A 15797-nucleotide genomic window follows, 5' to 3' on the forward strand; every position below is an offset into this window, starting at 1 on the left:
TGTTATCTGTCAGAGGAAGGTAGGAGGCAACGTTTCGGCCTTCGATGATACGTTCGCCGGGTTGCGAGTATAAATGAAGGACAATGACCTAATTGCGTGCAGAACACGCAGTGCTTCCTCAACGTCCAGCCATCGCGCGCGTTAACTTGCATTCGATTATTATTATCACCATCGTCGTCGTCGTCGGTGGATCGTGACCCGATTTCCGGTAGCGTTTGTTGTCACGTTTCTTTTTCATCTACTTCTATTGTTATCATTATTATTATTAGTAGTAATGTTTTTCACGCAGTGAGAACGGGTGAGAAAAGACGAATTTTCGTTCCATTCACGAGACCCGGTTTCGCTCGAAGGACAAGACGATGAAGGTGAGTAAACGCCCGAAGCGACTCGCGATCGACTCGATTCGCGGACATTTCGAACGATGGATTACTGATTTCGAATTGATACGATTGATCAATTCGTAGCAGTCGCTCGTACCGCGTCACTTTTCACGGTTCGACGCGTTTTCGATACGACCTGATTTAAGAGGACCGTACCGATTCTCCGCGATACGAAGCGTGGTCGTTGACTCGACGTCCATTCGATCCAACGAACGTTTCCATTACGAGGATCAGGATTTTCTTCGCGATGGTTCGCGAGAAATTCAATCGAGACTACTATGAGCAAGTTTCGTGGAGAAACTGGTCGGTAATTACGATCGTTGTCCGAATTAAATTCAACGATGGATAATTTTAAATATTTAAACGACACGGTTTACGCAACGTGCTGTTGCTGCTCGGAGCGTGTTTGTAGTTTTCTGTAACGAGGTGTATCTCGTAGTTCGAATCTTTCTCACGTTTCTGTTCTAATAGTATTCCAGGATCAAATGTACGCCGAATTAATCAGAATTCGTTTCGTTAATGATACATAGTTTCGTTTATTGTTCGCGTACACGGTGCGTCACGGTACTTTTCACATTGTATAATGATAGATTGAAATACTGGTGTATTTTAGTTACGATTGAAAAATCATGTTAATAGTACCGTACCGTCCGATATAGAAACTTGTTCCGTTATATGACAAAAAAAGGAATAAGCGGTCGATGCCGGCCGAGTGTTATCATTAACGGGAGATAGGTATTTCTACGACCATTCCAAAGGAAACGCCTCTTTCGACGAAACTAGGATCGGTAAAAAAAAAAATACCCAGCACTTATTACGAAGCGACTATCGGGAAGACGCGTATGCGAGATTACAGAATAAATCGCGTTGCCGATTTGCCGCGAGTAAATACGTATTATTAAAACGGTACACGGGGAACGTTACGTGTGCATCGAATTGCGTATTAATTTAAAACGAAATAACAATCTCGTTATTAACCGAAACGGCAAACGGTAATTGAAAATATCAAATAAAAAGGAAGTAAAAACAATTTATGGAATACTTGAATTATACACTGTTACGTACGCGAATTATCTCGAGCAATGTAAACTGTAACCAAAGAGACGGTTTTTCGAACAAATCGTGTACCAAATAAAATCAAAATTCATCGATTGTACGACGATCGATACAGGTACGTTTCAAATACTTTTATTCGAGAAACGAATCGGATCCAAAGCCTTGAAGATAATAATTTTTATTTCACACGTCGCGAACTTTTCGCCACGAATTCGACTGAAATTATCGTCTCGATCCAAGTGACCCGAGATGACAAATTTCATCGCGATGAAAGTAGAAAAATTCGTGAATTTGTTACGCTGAAAAATGATCCGTCGGGTGAAACCCGGTATAATTCGAGCGAAAACGAAGCGTAATGATCGCGATGCAACAGGTTGCATCCACGGTGACCATTTCTAATCCACGTGAATCGGAATGATCGTTTCCACGGTCGACTATTTTCTTTTCGACCTCGCTCCTCTCTGGCTTCTTACCCTCGCTTTTCCTACACCGATGTGGCACACCGTCCCACTTTGTTCGCTAACAACTTGCAGCACTTCTCTCTTCGGTTTCATTGCCTATGCCAGCGTTTCTCAAACTACAACATAATCGGTTAGCCGGACAATGGGTAGCATTGCCCACGGGGCCATTGTTGCGGTCGTTGAAATCACCGTACGTGGTAACGCGATGGAATACGAAAATACAATCTTTTGAAACGTTTCCGCCCACGTTTCGTTACGAACAATCGCGTGGTCGCGATTCGATACCAAATTTTCTCTTTTGCGTTTGCACGAAATTCGTTCGAGCCAATTCGTTCGAAGTTGATCCGCACTCGAATCGCGATACGTTCGCGGAGCGTCGGTAATCGGGGTAAAGAATGTTGTAGGAATGTAGCGCTATAAACTCCGCGTGTAAATCAACGGAGTTTAATCGAATTCCATAAATTAAGTCGTACAAAATGTTTTATCTAAGAGATATACGTATCTGGTTTAACAAGACAAGTGGCGATGCACGAAACACGTTTCGCTAATGGAATCAAATTTTACCAATTCGCTTCGTGGTGCTTATTTCAATGTTTCAATTTTTGTATCGGTACCACCAACGACGAAATTGCTCTGGAGATTCGTCCTATAGGAAAATTTGAGGGTCGTTGGCTCATATTAGGTTGTGCAGATGAATGAGATTGTTTTAAAGATTCGTTCTCAAGGAAAATTTGAGAATCGCTGACTCATATTATGTTGTAGAGAAGAATGAGATTGCTTTAAAGATTTGTTCTCAAGGAAAATTTGAGAATCGCTGGCTCATATTAGGTTGTGCACAAAAATGAGATTACTTTAAAGATTTGTTCTCGAGGAAGATTTAAGGTTCGTTGGCTCATATTAGGTTGTGCACGAGAATGAGATTGCTTTAAAGATTTGTTCTCAAGGAAAATTTGAGAATCGCTGACTCATATTACATCGTGGAGAAGAATGAGATTGCTTTAAAGAATTGTTCTCAAGGAAAATTTGAGAATCGCTGTCTCATATTAGGTTATACACAAAAATGAGATTACTTTAAAGATTTGTTCTCAAGGAAGATTTAAGATTCGTTGGCTCATATTAGGTTGTGCACGAGAATGAGATTGCTTTAAAGATTTGTTCTCAAGGAAAATTTGAGAATCGTTGACTCGTATTATATCGTGGTGAAGAATGAGATTGCTTTAAAGATTTGTTCTCAAGGAAAATTTGAGAATCGCTGGCTCATATTAGGTTATACACAAAAATGAGATTACTTTAAAGATTTGTTCTCAAGGAAGATTTAAGATTCGTTGGCTCATATTAGGTTGTACACAAGAATGAGATTGCTTTAAAGATTTGTATTCCACGAATATTTGAGAATTGCTGACTCATATTACGTCGTGCAGAAGAATGAAATTACTTTAAAGATTTTTTCTCCAGGAATATTTGAGAATTGCTGACTCATATTACGTCGTGCAGAAGAATGAGATTGCTTTGAAGATTTGTTCTCAAGGAAAATTTGAGAATCGCTGGCTCGTATTAAGTTGTACACAAGAATGAGTTTGCTTCAAAGATTTGTTCTCGAGAAATATTTAAGTTTTACAGGCTCATATTACGTCCTACGTAAAAACGAGATTGCTTTAAAGATTTATACTCCACGGATATTTGAGGATCGCTGTCTCATATTACGTGGTACGCACTGAATTTATACCACACCGGTGAAGAACGAAAGAAGGTGCACGTGTTGATATGTGAATACCGTAAGACTCGCGATAGGTCTGGATTTCCGGTTTCGGTGCGTCCGCTTTTCCGATCGTTATGAATTCCTCGTGTATTCTACGGTTACGGACGATTACCGGTTCCGGAGTTATTCGAGTATCGTTCCACGATCGAAAATATCGAAACACGAGGAAATCTAAAGCATTTCTAAATCCGTGAGACGTTTCAAACGATAACCCACCTTTCGTCTGTTTTTACGAACTGGTTCCGTTAACGATTAGAAATCGATCGCGAATACTCCGATTAAAATATTCACTGTGCGTCTATTTAACGCGAATACAACTATCTCGAGTATTTAATTAAATCGAACGCAACGTTCGTATCTTAAATTCAATTATTCGACGCCGATAACGATAATTCGTCTTTATCGTGTCGGAATTGTACGCGAAACGAAACTAAGTATCCTATAAAAATGTAAAACAGTGTATAAAAATAAAGAAAGTATACCTTACGGTACAGAAGCGGTACCATAGTGCAGCTATATGCTCTTGTTAACCTAATTTCGAAAACCGTGCAATGGGAATACGATAAAATATATAACAAGAGGAACGAGAATAAAGAAAGGTGTTTATAAAGCGATGAACGTTGCAACAAGTGGACGAACGTGTTAACGTAATAACGGAGAAATAGAATAAGCGAAACGAAATGAAAATATTAACAATGGAATTACAGACGAATGAACGTGTTCCTATTCGTATAGCACACGTATTTTTGAAGTTAAACGGGGAAAGGACAAATTTGGGTCGTTCGAAAAGTCATTTCGTTTTTTTGGTGAAAATGAAACATGATTTTTTTAGAGTGTACAAACATTTTATTAAATTTCGTTCATCACTTTGGAAAACGAAACGACTTTTCGAACAATCCAATAATTTACGAGTACTGTTACTAGTACTTGTCTATTTCTATAATTGTCCACTAATATTGTAAGCAAAGATACTTAATCAATAATTAAGTAATTTTAAAGAGAAGCTTAACATTCGAGTAGAAACTTCGATCGTCCGTAAGAGTTATGAAAAATTACACATTTACACACATTTACACTTTACACACGTATCTTCGAAGTTAAACGGGGAAAGGACAAATTTAGATCATTCGAAAAGTCATTTCGTTTTTTTTAGTGCAAATGAAACACGATTTTTTTTAAAGTGTACAAACATTTTATTAAATTTCGTTCTCTATTTTGGAAAACGACTCTCCGAACAACCCAATAATTTACGAGTACCGTTACTTGTCTATTTCGATGATTGCCCACTAATATTCTAAGCAAAGATACTCAATTAATAATTAAATAATTTTAAAGAGAAGCTAGAAACAAATCGAATCGACCCTACACTCGACCCTACAATTGACCAAACGCTACAATTTGATAATTCTAACGTTAACGCTCGAGTAGAAACATTGATCGTCCGTAACGGTTACGAAAAATTACACATTTCGAAAGAGGTCCTGTTAAGAGAGAACGGTCGACGCGCGTAGGTGCGAAGAGGTCGACAAACCGTACGCGGAAAGAGTTGATGGCCGATGACCCAAGTTACGATCTTAGCCAGCCACGAGACGTAACGAGGCGCTCTGTTGATCGTATTTCAGACGACAAATTGGGTCTATTGCCTGTTGGTCGCGTGTGTCTGCCTCGTGGAAGCCAGGTACAAGATCAGAAGACCGCCACTACCGCCACCGCAGCCACCGAAATTGATGTACAAGAAATCCTGGCCGATCACCCATCGAATCTCGATGGGGAACACGATGTACATCAACGGGAATTTCCCGCCGAAGAGAGTGCCCCATAAGCCTCCAAATTACAGGTGAACTCGCGCGCACATGGTGCTTCGTTGGGGAGTTCTCGTTGATCGTCGAGCGTGATTCCTTTTCGTTTGAACGTTTTCAGAATTCGTCGACCACCGATCTACAACGTTCCCCACGGTATCTGGAAGAACCAAATACCGATTCGTGCTCCCATGAACAGCCACGCGGTACTACCGCAGCGTCCACCGGTCAAGGAGTTTCACACCGTGAACAAAATGCCGGAATTCAGCCCGGAGTACAGACCGGACGCCGCGGTTTTACCGCCAACTCACCGAGGTGGCGTTGACGATGACAAAGGACCGATTCATACGATCCCAGCCCCAAATCTCAGCCCCATGGACAAACCTTTCAACGGAGAGACTCATCTACAGGAGGCTCCTCAACGTCAGCTCACCACCGACGAAGCTTACAAAATTAATTCGCACGGTTGGTCGTTGATTCTGGATCGTTAATGCACGTTTCACGTGCGTCGATTGTACGTTTCAATGTGGTTCAAAGGATTGGGATACTGTCTTTCCGTACGCGTTGAAAAACCAGAAAAGGGTTCGCTAGTTTAACGATAGGTACAGAGTAAATTGACGAGGGAGAGTTTTGTTTTTGGAGGAACGACTCGAGAAGTGTTCTTTGAGAACACGAGTAAGATCGAGACGATTGGTATAATTTTTATTGAAGTTACATCGAGCTGAACATTAACGAATGAAAATTAATTTTTGTCAGGGTCGATGGAATTTTGGAAATTTTTTACGTCTTACGATCTTGTGTACTATGTCCTTTTAGAATGAAATTAACTGTTTGGACTCGAGGGGAGATCCTCGATCGTCATCTAGTTTAGTATACTTTTTTCGATCCCGGAATACTTGGTGGTTTGGGATTCAAATTGGAATTGAAATATTAGGTTCTAGTAGAGTGTAAACGCATCTATGCGAAGTATATAAAAATGTTCCATTCCGAATGAATTTTACCACTTATAAAATTTTCTCGAGTGCAAAGGGTTAATGTTCTGATAGAATTAATTTTAAAAGTGTCGCTAGAATTTGGTATTTTGTGACAAATGTCGCCCAAAATGGCCACTTATTTTATTACTTTTTCTATATTTGTTCAATGTCCGCGTAAAATACAAACGCGACGATGTGTTCGCAGGATCGTTGATTCCGAATTTTGATCTCGCTACGATCAGCACGAGTTTGGCCCCTCAGAGGACTGTGACCAGTCCTACACCGACGCTGCACCAGTACGAAGTGACCGAAAGTAACGAGGTTAATCAGAAGGACTACCACACTATCTTACCGACGTTCCTGCCACCGGAATACGCGACGGGACTCTCAACTATAGTGAACCCCGATCTACAGTCGAACGACGTATTTTTAAATAATCATCCAGCGTCGAACATAGGTCTCATCGGTACCAACATACAACTCGGGCAACCGAATCTACCGATGCAAACGAATCTCCACAGTTCCCTTCACGTTGGTTTTCCCGGCACGGCTGGCCAAACACCTTACATCATAAATCAACAGATACCCGATTTACACGTCGGTCATCCAGCACCGGCGGGACCGCCGCTCTCAGCGACGCAACTCTACGATCTTTTGAACAGTTTCCCTCAAAAAATTCCGGAACAGTACCAGACTGGTAGGTAACACACGCGTTAATCGCTTCACTTTTCCTCTTCCTTTGAGATCGTTTCATTTCTCCGCGACGCAAGCGCCGTGAAATTTTCTTCCGTTACCCTATAGCAAATCTATATGTATAACCGTCGTTCGGTAGACGTTAATTAATCGTGTATAAATCGTCGGTATTAATTAAAATGCGTCGAGAGAAAGTGCTACTCGATTATCTCCAGAACGCGCGACGAACTACAGTCGATAAAACATATACTTATTAGATAGGAATGAAAATTTTATCGATGTAGGACATCGATTCGACTAACGATGCCGCTAAAGTAACGAGATATAAATCGAAGCACTTTGATTCCAGGTCAGCAGCCGCAACTTCAACAGCACATACTTCAGCAACAACTCGGTCAATTCTTTCAACCTACCGGAGTAACTGGTTTCTCCCAGCCCCAGATGCAATCCTTCAATTACAACGAGCAAGATAACAAGGAGCAGCAGCAACAGCAGGTTTTGTTCAACCAGGATTACGTAGCTGGGAGAATAAATACGAACTACAACGTGGAGCCCGAGGCTACCATAGACGATCAGGAAGGCAATAACCTGCGCCAGAACGACGAACTCGCCTATATTGCCGACGGACCCGAGCAATTGGAGAACAACATCGAATACGACGAAACGAACGAGCAAAACGGTCAAACGACGTACTTCAACAAAGTAGCGAACGACGATGGTATATCCACGCAATTCTACACGACACTGCCGAATCGCGAAGCAGCTGAGAAATTGGCAGCACTAGCAGCAGCTGGAAACGTCAATAGTCAACTTATAGGACAAATTCGAAAGCAACAACAACAGCAGCAGCAACAGCAACAACAACAGCAGCAGCAGCAGCAGCAGCAACAGCAGCAGCAGCAGCAGCAGCAGCAACAAGAAACTACACTTAACGAGGAACCTATGCCTTCCAATCACAAACACGAGGATTATGATACGAATCAAGAAACCGACGACGTTGGTCGTTACGATCACAAGTCTCACCAAGATCGAGAACAAAATCGACCGAGTCAACGACATAACCAACAAGACCACAAACAGCAATATGAGGAAGAACGAAAAGAATACGACCGGCAACACCAACATCGTCAACGACAAAGTAGCGTGTACAGTAACAAACCCTTGAGAATTATGGTACCGGATGAAAATGAGTACAGTAATGGCGAGTTGCAAAATGAAGAAACAAAAGAGAACGCAGAGGTCGAGTACGAGTACGAGAACGACGAAACTGACATTACGAATTCGAAATCTGACTCTTCGTTCGATGGGAGAACACCTTACGAACAATCGAACAGTGAATTTGGGTCACGTTTAAGTCCGAAGACGGTGTAAACTGTCATTGCAGAATATTCTGTATATATCGTGAATATTTATTACAATCCTACTAATCGGTTAGCTTTGTTCGGGTTTTTTTTTTTTTTTTGTACAACTGACTCGACAACGAGTAAAGTTTCTTCAAAATGGGAAACTCTGTGCTGTTTTTGTAAGGTATGTCGATGAAAATTGCAGAGCAAAAAAGTCAAGATAAATCTTTCTTCAAGGTACTTGTTAGACATCGTGAATTTTCAATTTGAACAACGTTCATCGACGATACATTAAAAACAGTCACATAGAGGGCGTAGTAATTTATTTAAGATTATTTATTGTTAGATAATTTATTACCATTACTTACACTTGGTTGTTGAAGAATGGACAGATACCGCCATTGATTTACAGAATTCATTTTTTATCTATATATCTATATGCTACATAAGCCATTTCGGGTACAAACAAAAACCTAACGAGATTCTATTTTTCAAGAATTGTTTTAAATTGTTATTTTTCTCATTTTTTTAAATTAATCAAGAAAACAGCCGTATTATTAAGTATATCTTACAGGACAATTTTAATCGTAAATGTCCTTGTAGCGCTTTTGAGAAAAGGAAATTGATTCTTGAAAAAACAAATCTCGTTCGACGGAAAACAAAGGTACTTAAGCAGTACAGCGCTTATACATCCACGAAATTTGAAATGAAGTTACAAACTGACAATAATTCGTAAAGAAATGCTACTATGATTTGTCCATAAACCATGGATTTCCATTCTTTGTTAGTCGTTTTGTAAGAATATCGCAACCAGTTTCTGTAACTAATAACGTATGCTCGAATTGCGCTGACCATTGACCATCTGCAGTGACTGCCGTCCAATTATCTGGCCACATTTCATCTCTCCATGTACCCTGAGATATCATTGGTTCTATAGTAAAACAATGTCCTGGTTTCATAACACCCACAGCTTTATTTTCTGGAAGTAACAAAAAGAAGTTATATTAAGACAAACACTTTAATACATCGATTACAAATGTGATACTCACTAGCATAGTGCGGTACACTTGGCGCAGTGTGAAATAAACGATGAATTCCATGACCGCAATAACTACGCACTACGCTGAAACCATGCGCCTGTGCGTGTTTTTGAATTATATTTCCAATCTCTCTGTATCTTTCACCAGGTCGTACAATATCGATAGCTTTCGATAAACATTCGTATGTAACTTCTACTAATTTTTTTACTTCATGTTTCACATTACCAACTAGAAACGTTTCGTTTAAGTCACCGTGAAAGCCATTATGATATACAGTTACATCCACTGTAAAAAAAGAAATTGTGAAATCGTTGTAACTATATTAAAGTTAAATTTATAATGATATAATACCATTGCAAATATCTCCATCTTGGAGCGGTCTAGTATCAGGAATACCATGGCAAATCACTTCGTTCACCGAAGTGCAGCAACTAGCTGGAAACAGATAATAATTTAGCGGAGATGGATAACAGTCTCTTTCGATGCAAGCCTCGTGAACTGCTTTATCGATTTCAGCTGTTGTAACACCTACGTCACAGGTACGCGCAGCTTCATCTAACACTTCACGCCCAAGCTACAAGTATAACATTGGTTTATATTTCCCTTCTTTGATGTAAAGACAGTAATACATTTGAGTAGAAAAGAAATTTAAAAAACTAAGCTGTACAAAACAGCTCTTATAAATACAAGAACCAACAATCATTAGTATTAAATTTTTGGTAATTATAATTATTGTACCTTACAAGCTACTCGCATGCCTTCAATTTCCTCATCGTCTAGCACCTTTATCTGGGCAGAACCTCGTACTGCCAGTTCGCTTAGAGGTACACCAGTAGGATGCGTAGCATAATCTGGACGTTTAATACTCTCTGGTACTTCTCGACGAGCCTCTTTTTTATAAGGGCGTAATTTGCCAGTATAATTAAAACCCGGCCATGGATTATATTCAATTGAAGAATTGCCTTCACCTATTCCCTCTAATTAAGAATACAATATGTACGAGTTACTTCACATCAAATTACCAAAGTATCTTTATAATAAAATTTTTCTTTTAATTGTTATTACAAATTACTAACGGTGAATATTATTCCTCACATTTTCTTATTTATTGCTAGACACATATTAGATAAGTGCTGATTATTAAACTCACTCAGAAACTGATGAATGACTTTATGTGTCTTCCAGCTCCGTTTGAAACAATCCTAAAATATATCGACGAAATGTAAACACATTCGGCTAACAAAAACTTGGCACAAACAGGAAGAAAGAGACAAACCAATTCTACGAATTAATTTATTTATAAAAGAAAGGTATCGAGCGCACCCTTTCCAAGACCGTAAGTATGTAACATTTGTAAATTAACGGCAAACGATTACTGACCACCATTCATTATTATCACTGTAACAATAAAGCGAACGTACCGTCGGGTTAAAACTAGAATACTTAATAATCACTTTCACATAATGTGTATTCAAATATCAAACTCAGAGGTACCCTTTCTAACCTAACCTACAAACACATGGTGAATCTTACCTGCGTGCAGAAATACGAGCCTTGTATTCCAATTTTCAAACATGTTGGACATTGGAGGCTAGCCGTAGTTTTGCAGCCAGGGGTTTTGCACGTACCAAAAGCGAGTGCCATATTTAATGAATTTCTCTTACAGATTTGTATGACGTGACTCGATGAACGAGGCACGAACAGGAAGAAGTAATTTGAGACGATCCTGTACTGTTTTACCGGCTGATTTGGTCTTTAGGAATTAATTTTGATTGAGATTCGAAGTAGACCGTGATTATCGATATGTTCCTTAAATAAGTAAAGTTCTAAAACATAAAAAGTAATAGTTGTTTATTGGATACATTAATTTAACATTTGTTTAAGTCTTCTAATTTAAACGAGGCTGCATGTTTTAGATAAAAGTAGAATTTTACCAAGTCACCGTACTCGAGTAGCGTAGAAACAGTGGAGACCGCAATGGTCTCGAAATGCAAGGGCTTTGTAAAATGGCTGTAACTTCGTCAAACAACGTCTTCTTTCACTGCGGTTTTGCTTATTTTAAAGGGAAATGATTATATTTTGCGATGCTGTGTATCATAAATTACTAACTTGATTTTTTATAGGTTAAACGCCGTCTCGAACACTGACACCTTTTACTATTTGATGGATAAAAAAGTAGGAAGTTTAGGCTTTAATTTGCAAACAATTGTTAGAAATCGTCTGTATCTCGTCTAAGCTACATAATTGATGTGTTCAATATATTTTTCATATTAAAACTGAATATAGTCTTTGTGTTGCCATCTAGCGAAGTAAATAGAAATTATTCCTCGACAAACTTGGGTGAATAGACACTTGTACTGTGGTGGGTAAAATTATTTTATTAAATGATTTTGTATGCAATTGTTGGAAATATTCTGATATTTATCTAAACTGTATTATTGGTATGTTAAATATATTTCTCATATTAAGTTTAATAACATAGAATAATTTGTTACTGTGGAATAATAATTCATGTTAAATTATGGAATATTGCAATTTTCACTAGTTCTGTGGCATGAATTGATTCAGCCTAGTTTTCTAAAGTAATTCAATTACTTGCTTATTTATGTAAAAAAGCAATTTAAATCTGCTAGAATCTGAATATAGTCCTTGTGTCGTCATCTAGCGAAGTAAACAGAAATTATTGCTTGACAAACTTGGGCGAATAGTCACAGATTGCGCCACTTGTACTATAATGTACAAAATTATTTTATTAAGCGATTTTTTTTGGTGAAAATGAAACACGATTTTTGTAGAGTATATAAACATTTTATTAAATTATATATTCTCCATTTTGGAAAACGAAATGACTTTCCGAACAGCCTAATATATATACTACAATAATACTCTAAAATTAGGAATAATAATAATAGTTTAAAAGTTTCACAATGAAATTGAAAAAGTAATAAAAATAAGTTAGATTTAGATTTTTTGTTATAGAAGTCTCGTACTTATTTATAACATTGTCTATTGTCTATTATCTATTATCCATTTTCTATTACCTATTATCTATTATTTATATTATCTATATTAAAGGTTTATATTTTGTCAGTTACATTCTAATATACGTCCTAACAGTACCTATGCCGCCATCTAGTGTTTCGCGAACGGACTATTCCTCGACAAACTTGGACGTTTTGCTGTAGATGGAGCCACATGGACTTTTCAGATTATTTAAAATTTGAACAAAATAAATTATTTTTAGGATTTGTATTTCTGCACGCAATTATGAGTCAAAAATTAATTTATTATGTTTATATCATGTCTGTACAACCATCATTTTTCCTGATTATTTACGAGAAATTTATCATTCTTGCGTCTCTAATTGTACCAAGCATTCTAGGTTCAACTAATAAAGCATTAGAATGTAGCTGACAAAATATAAATTGTTCATAAAAAATGAAGGTAAATATTCTGTCTAGAGGTGTACATAGGATGTCGGATAGAATGTAAGTGCAAACTATAATTTATGCCTAAAGTGTTATGTATTGGAACTCTACTCAGAACGTGTATTGCAATGTAAGGATCGAATAAAATTTATACGTAAAGTATTTTGCATAAAATTGTATATATAAATTTTATTTTGATGTTTTGAAATATAACACGCATTCTATGTATACCTCCAAACGCGATATTTATGCGTACTTTTTGTGAAAGGTTTATATTTTGTTAGCTACATTCGAATACGCGGTCTAACAGTATCTATTTCGCCATCTAGCGCTTCGTGAACAAACTATTTCTCGACAAACTTGGGCGTTTTGCCGTAGATGGCACCACATGTACTTTTTCGGATTATTTAAATTTCGATATTTCTGCACGTAATTGAGCCAAAAATTAATTTATTTTGCTTAAATCATTTTTCTTATTACTTAATAGAAATTTATAATTTTTGACCTTAATGTTGTAACAAGCTTTCTAAGTTCAACTATTAAATTAAAATTTATTCCTCATTATTAAGGAAAGATTACATTTTGATATTTACATCGTAATACATGTTTTAAGTACAACTCATGTTAAAAGGTTTTGTTTTCTTAAAGAATAAGTATACATTATTTATTTCATTGATTCAATAATTGTTTAATTCTTGTGATTTGGACAGTACACGTATTCGTGGCACGTATTGGATAATGGAATCGAAATATAATTTATTACTTTGCTAAACAATAAAATTTATCGTCGTGAGCACCTGCAGAAGAATTTATCGTGAAATTTCAAATTTGTTTATTCTTGTACAAATGAAACACAATTTTAACGAAAAAAATGTAATGTAAGAGTTGGAGATTTTACACGTATTGTGTCCTTTATCAGAATAAAATAAATGTTACATTAACGTGTCTAGTAAACAATTATTACTTTCTGTGTTTTAAAATTTTAAGAAACATGTTAAAAAACAGCTTTCACTTCGAATCTCGATTAAAATTAATTCCTATAGGCAAATTAATCATTTATAATGCACAGATAGGATGCATATTGTAACATTAATATTCGGAACATGCAAAAAGGTTAATAACAATCGCGGAAATGAACAAACATTCAACGAAACCGTTTGCCTCCGCAGATTTCGCAATATCTTGATGTTTATTTATTATACTTATTAACAACCATCATAGGACCGTAGTTTAAACAATTATTAACAATGTTCTAGTATAAATAATGGCTTAAAATATCATTTCGTTAAAATATTCTTCGTTAATGATGAAATTTTTGATTGAGGTCCAACCGACATTGTCAAGGCTACACATATCGATTATCGATTAATAAATGTTTATCACGATGATATTTCCATCTAGAAAAGCGATTAATTGAATTTCGGCACTTTTAAGTAAAAAATGCAACTTCTACGCGTATTGTGTAAATTATAAGAATTAAACAAATGTTAAATTAATGTATCTAATAAACAATTGTTACTTTCCGTGCTTTAAAACTTTACAAAACACGTTTTACTTCGAATCTCGATCAAAATCAATTTTTATAAGTTACTTAATCATTTGTAATGCATAAATAAGATGTACATTGTTCGATTAATAATGGGAGCATGTATAAATGTTAGTAACAATCGCGGAAATGATCAAACATTCACCGAAACCGTTCTCCTTCGCAGATTTCGCAATATTTTGATGTTTATTTATCATAATTATTAACAACCATCATAGGACCGTAGTTTAAACAATTATCAACAATGTTCTAGTATAAATAATGGCTTAAAATATCATTTCGTTGAAATATTCTTCGTTCGCGATGGAATTTTTGATTGAGGTCCAACCGACATTGTCAAGGCTACACATATCGATTATCGATTAATAAATGTTTATCACGATGATATTTCCATCTAGAAAAGCGATTAATTGAATTTCGGCACTTTTAAGTAAAAAATGCAACTTCTACGCGTATTGTGTAAATTATAAGAATTAAACAAATGTTAAATTAATGTATCTAATAAACAATTGTTACTTTCCATGCTTTAAAACCTTACGAAACACGTTTTACTTCGAATCTCTATCAGAAACAATTTTTATAAGTTACTTAATCATTTGTAATGTATAAATAAGATGCACATTGTTCGATTAATATTGGGAACGTGCATAAATGTTAATAACAATCGCGTTTAGGAACGAACATTCACTAAAACCGTTCGCCTTCGCAGATTTCGCAATATCTTGATGTTTATTTATCATAATTATTAACAACCGTCGTAGAATCGTAGTTTAAACAATTATTAACAATATCCTAGCATAAACATTGGCTTAAAATATCATTTCGTTGAAATATTCTTTGTTCGCGATGGAATTGTTGTTATTGAGATCCAACCGATATTGTCAAGGCTGGAAATATTTATCGATTCACAAACGTCCATCATGATGATTTTTCTATCTAGAAAAGCGATTAATTGAATTTCGACACTTTTACTTAACAAATACAGCTTCCACGCGTATTCCGAAAATTATAAGAACGAAACAAATGTTAAATTAATGTATCTAATAAACAATTGTTACTTTCCATGCTTTGAAACATTAAGAAACACGTTTATACCTCGAATCTCGGTCAAAATTAATTGCTGTAGGCGAATCAATCATATTTAATGCATAAATAAGATGCACATTGTTCGATCAATATTGGGAACATGCATAAATGTTAGTAACAATCGCGGAAATGGACAAACATTCACCGAAACCGTTCGTCTTCGCAGATTTCGCAGTATCTCGATGTTTATTTATCATAATTATTAACAACCGTCGTGGGACCATACTTTAGA

The 15797-nt window shown here is 36.7% G+C and overlaps 2 protein-coding genes across 2 annotated transcripts; one reads left to right on the forward strand and one right to left on the reverse strand.

Moving 5' to 3' along the window:
* Positions 1-88: 88 nt before the first annotated feature.
* LOC143144614 (uncharacterized) lies at positions 89-10215 on the forward strand. Its single transcript, XM_076307207.1, has 6 exons — positions 89-208; positions 290-365; positions 5279-5493; positions 5577-5920; positions 6635-7126; positions 7472-10215. Exons 2-6 carry the CDS (start codon positions 360-362, stop codon positions 8491-8493), a joined length of 2079 nt encoding a protein of 692 aa, XP_076163322.1. The 5' UTR covers positions 89-208; positions 290-359; the 3' UTR covers positions 8494-10215.
* On the reverse strand, positions 8794-11278 carry LOC143144615 (methionine aminopeptidase 1). The gene is made up of 6 exons (XM_076307208.1): positions 11039-11278; positions 10656-10707; positions 10244-10482; positions 9857-10079; positions 9515-9790; positions 8794-9444 (listed from the first exon to the last, which is right to left on the reverse strand). The coding sequence occupies exons 1-6, from the start codon at positions 11147-11149 to the stop codon at positions 9212-9214; spliced, it is 1134 nt and encodes a 377-aa protein (XP_076163323.1). The 5' UTR covers positions 11150-11278; the 3' UTR covers positions 8794-9211.
* Between the last annotated feature and the right edge of the window lie 4519 nt (positions 11279-15797).

Source organism: Ptiloglossa arizonensis, chromosome 3 (assembly GCF_051014685.1).
Source record: "Ptiloglossa arizonensis isolate GNS036 chromosome 3, iyPtiAriz1_principal, whole genome shotgun sequence".
Lineage (NCBI taxonomy): Eukaryota > Metazoa > Arthropoda > Insecta > Hymenoptera > Colletidae > Ptiloglossa > Ptiloglossa arizonensis.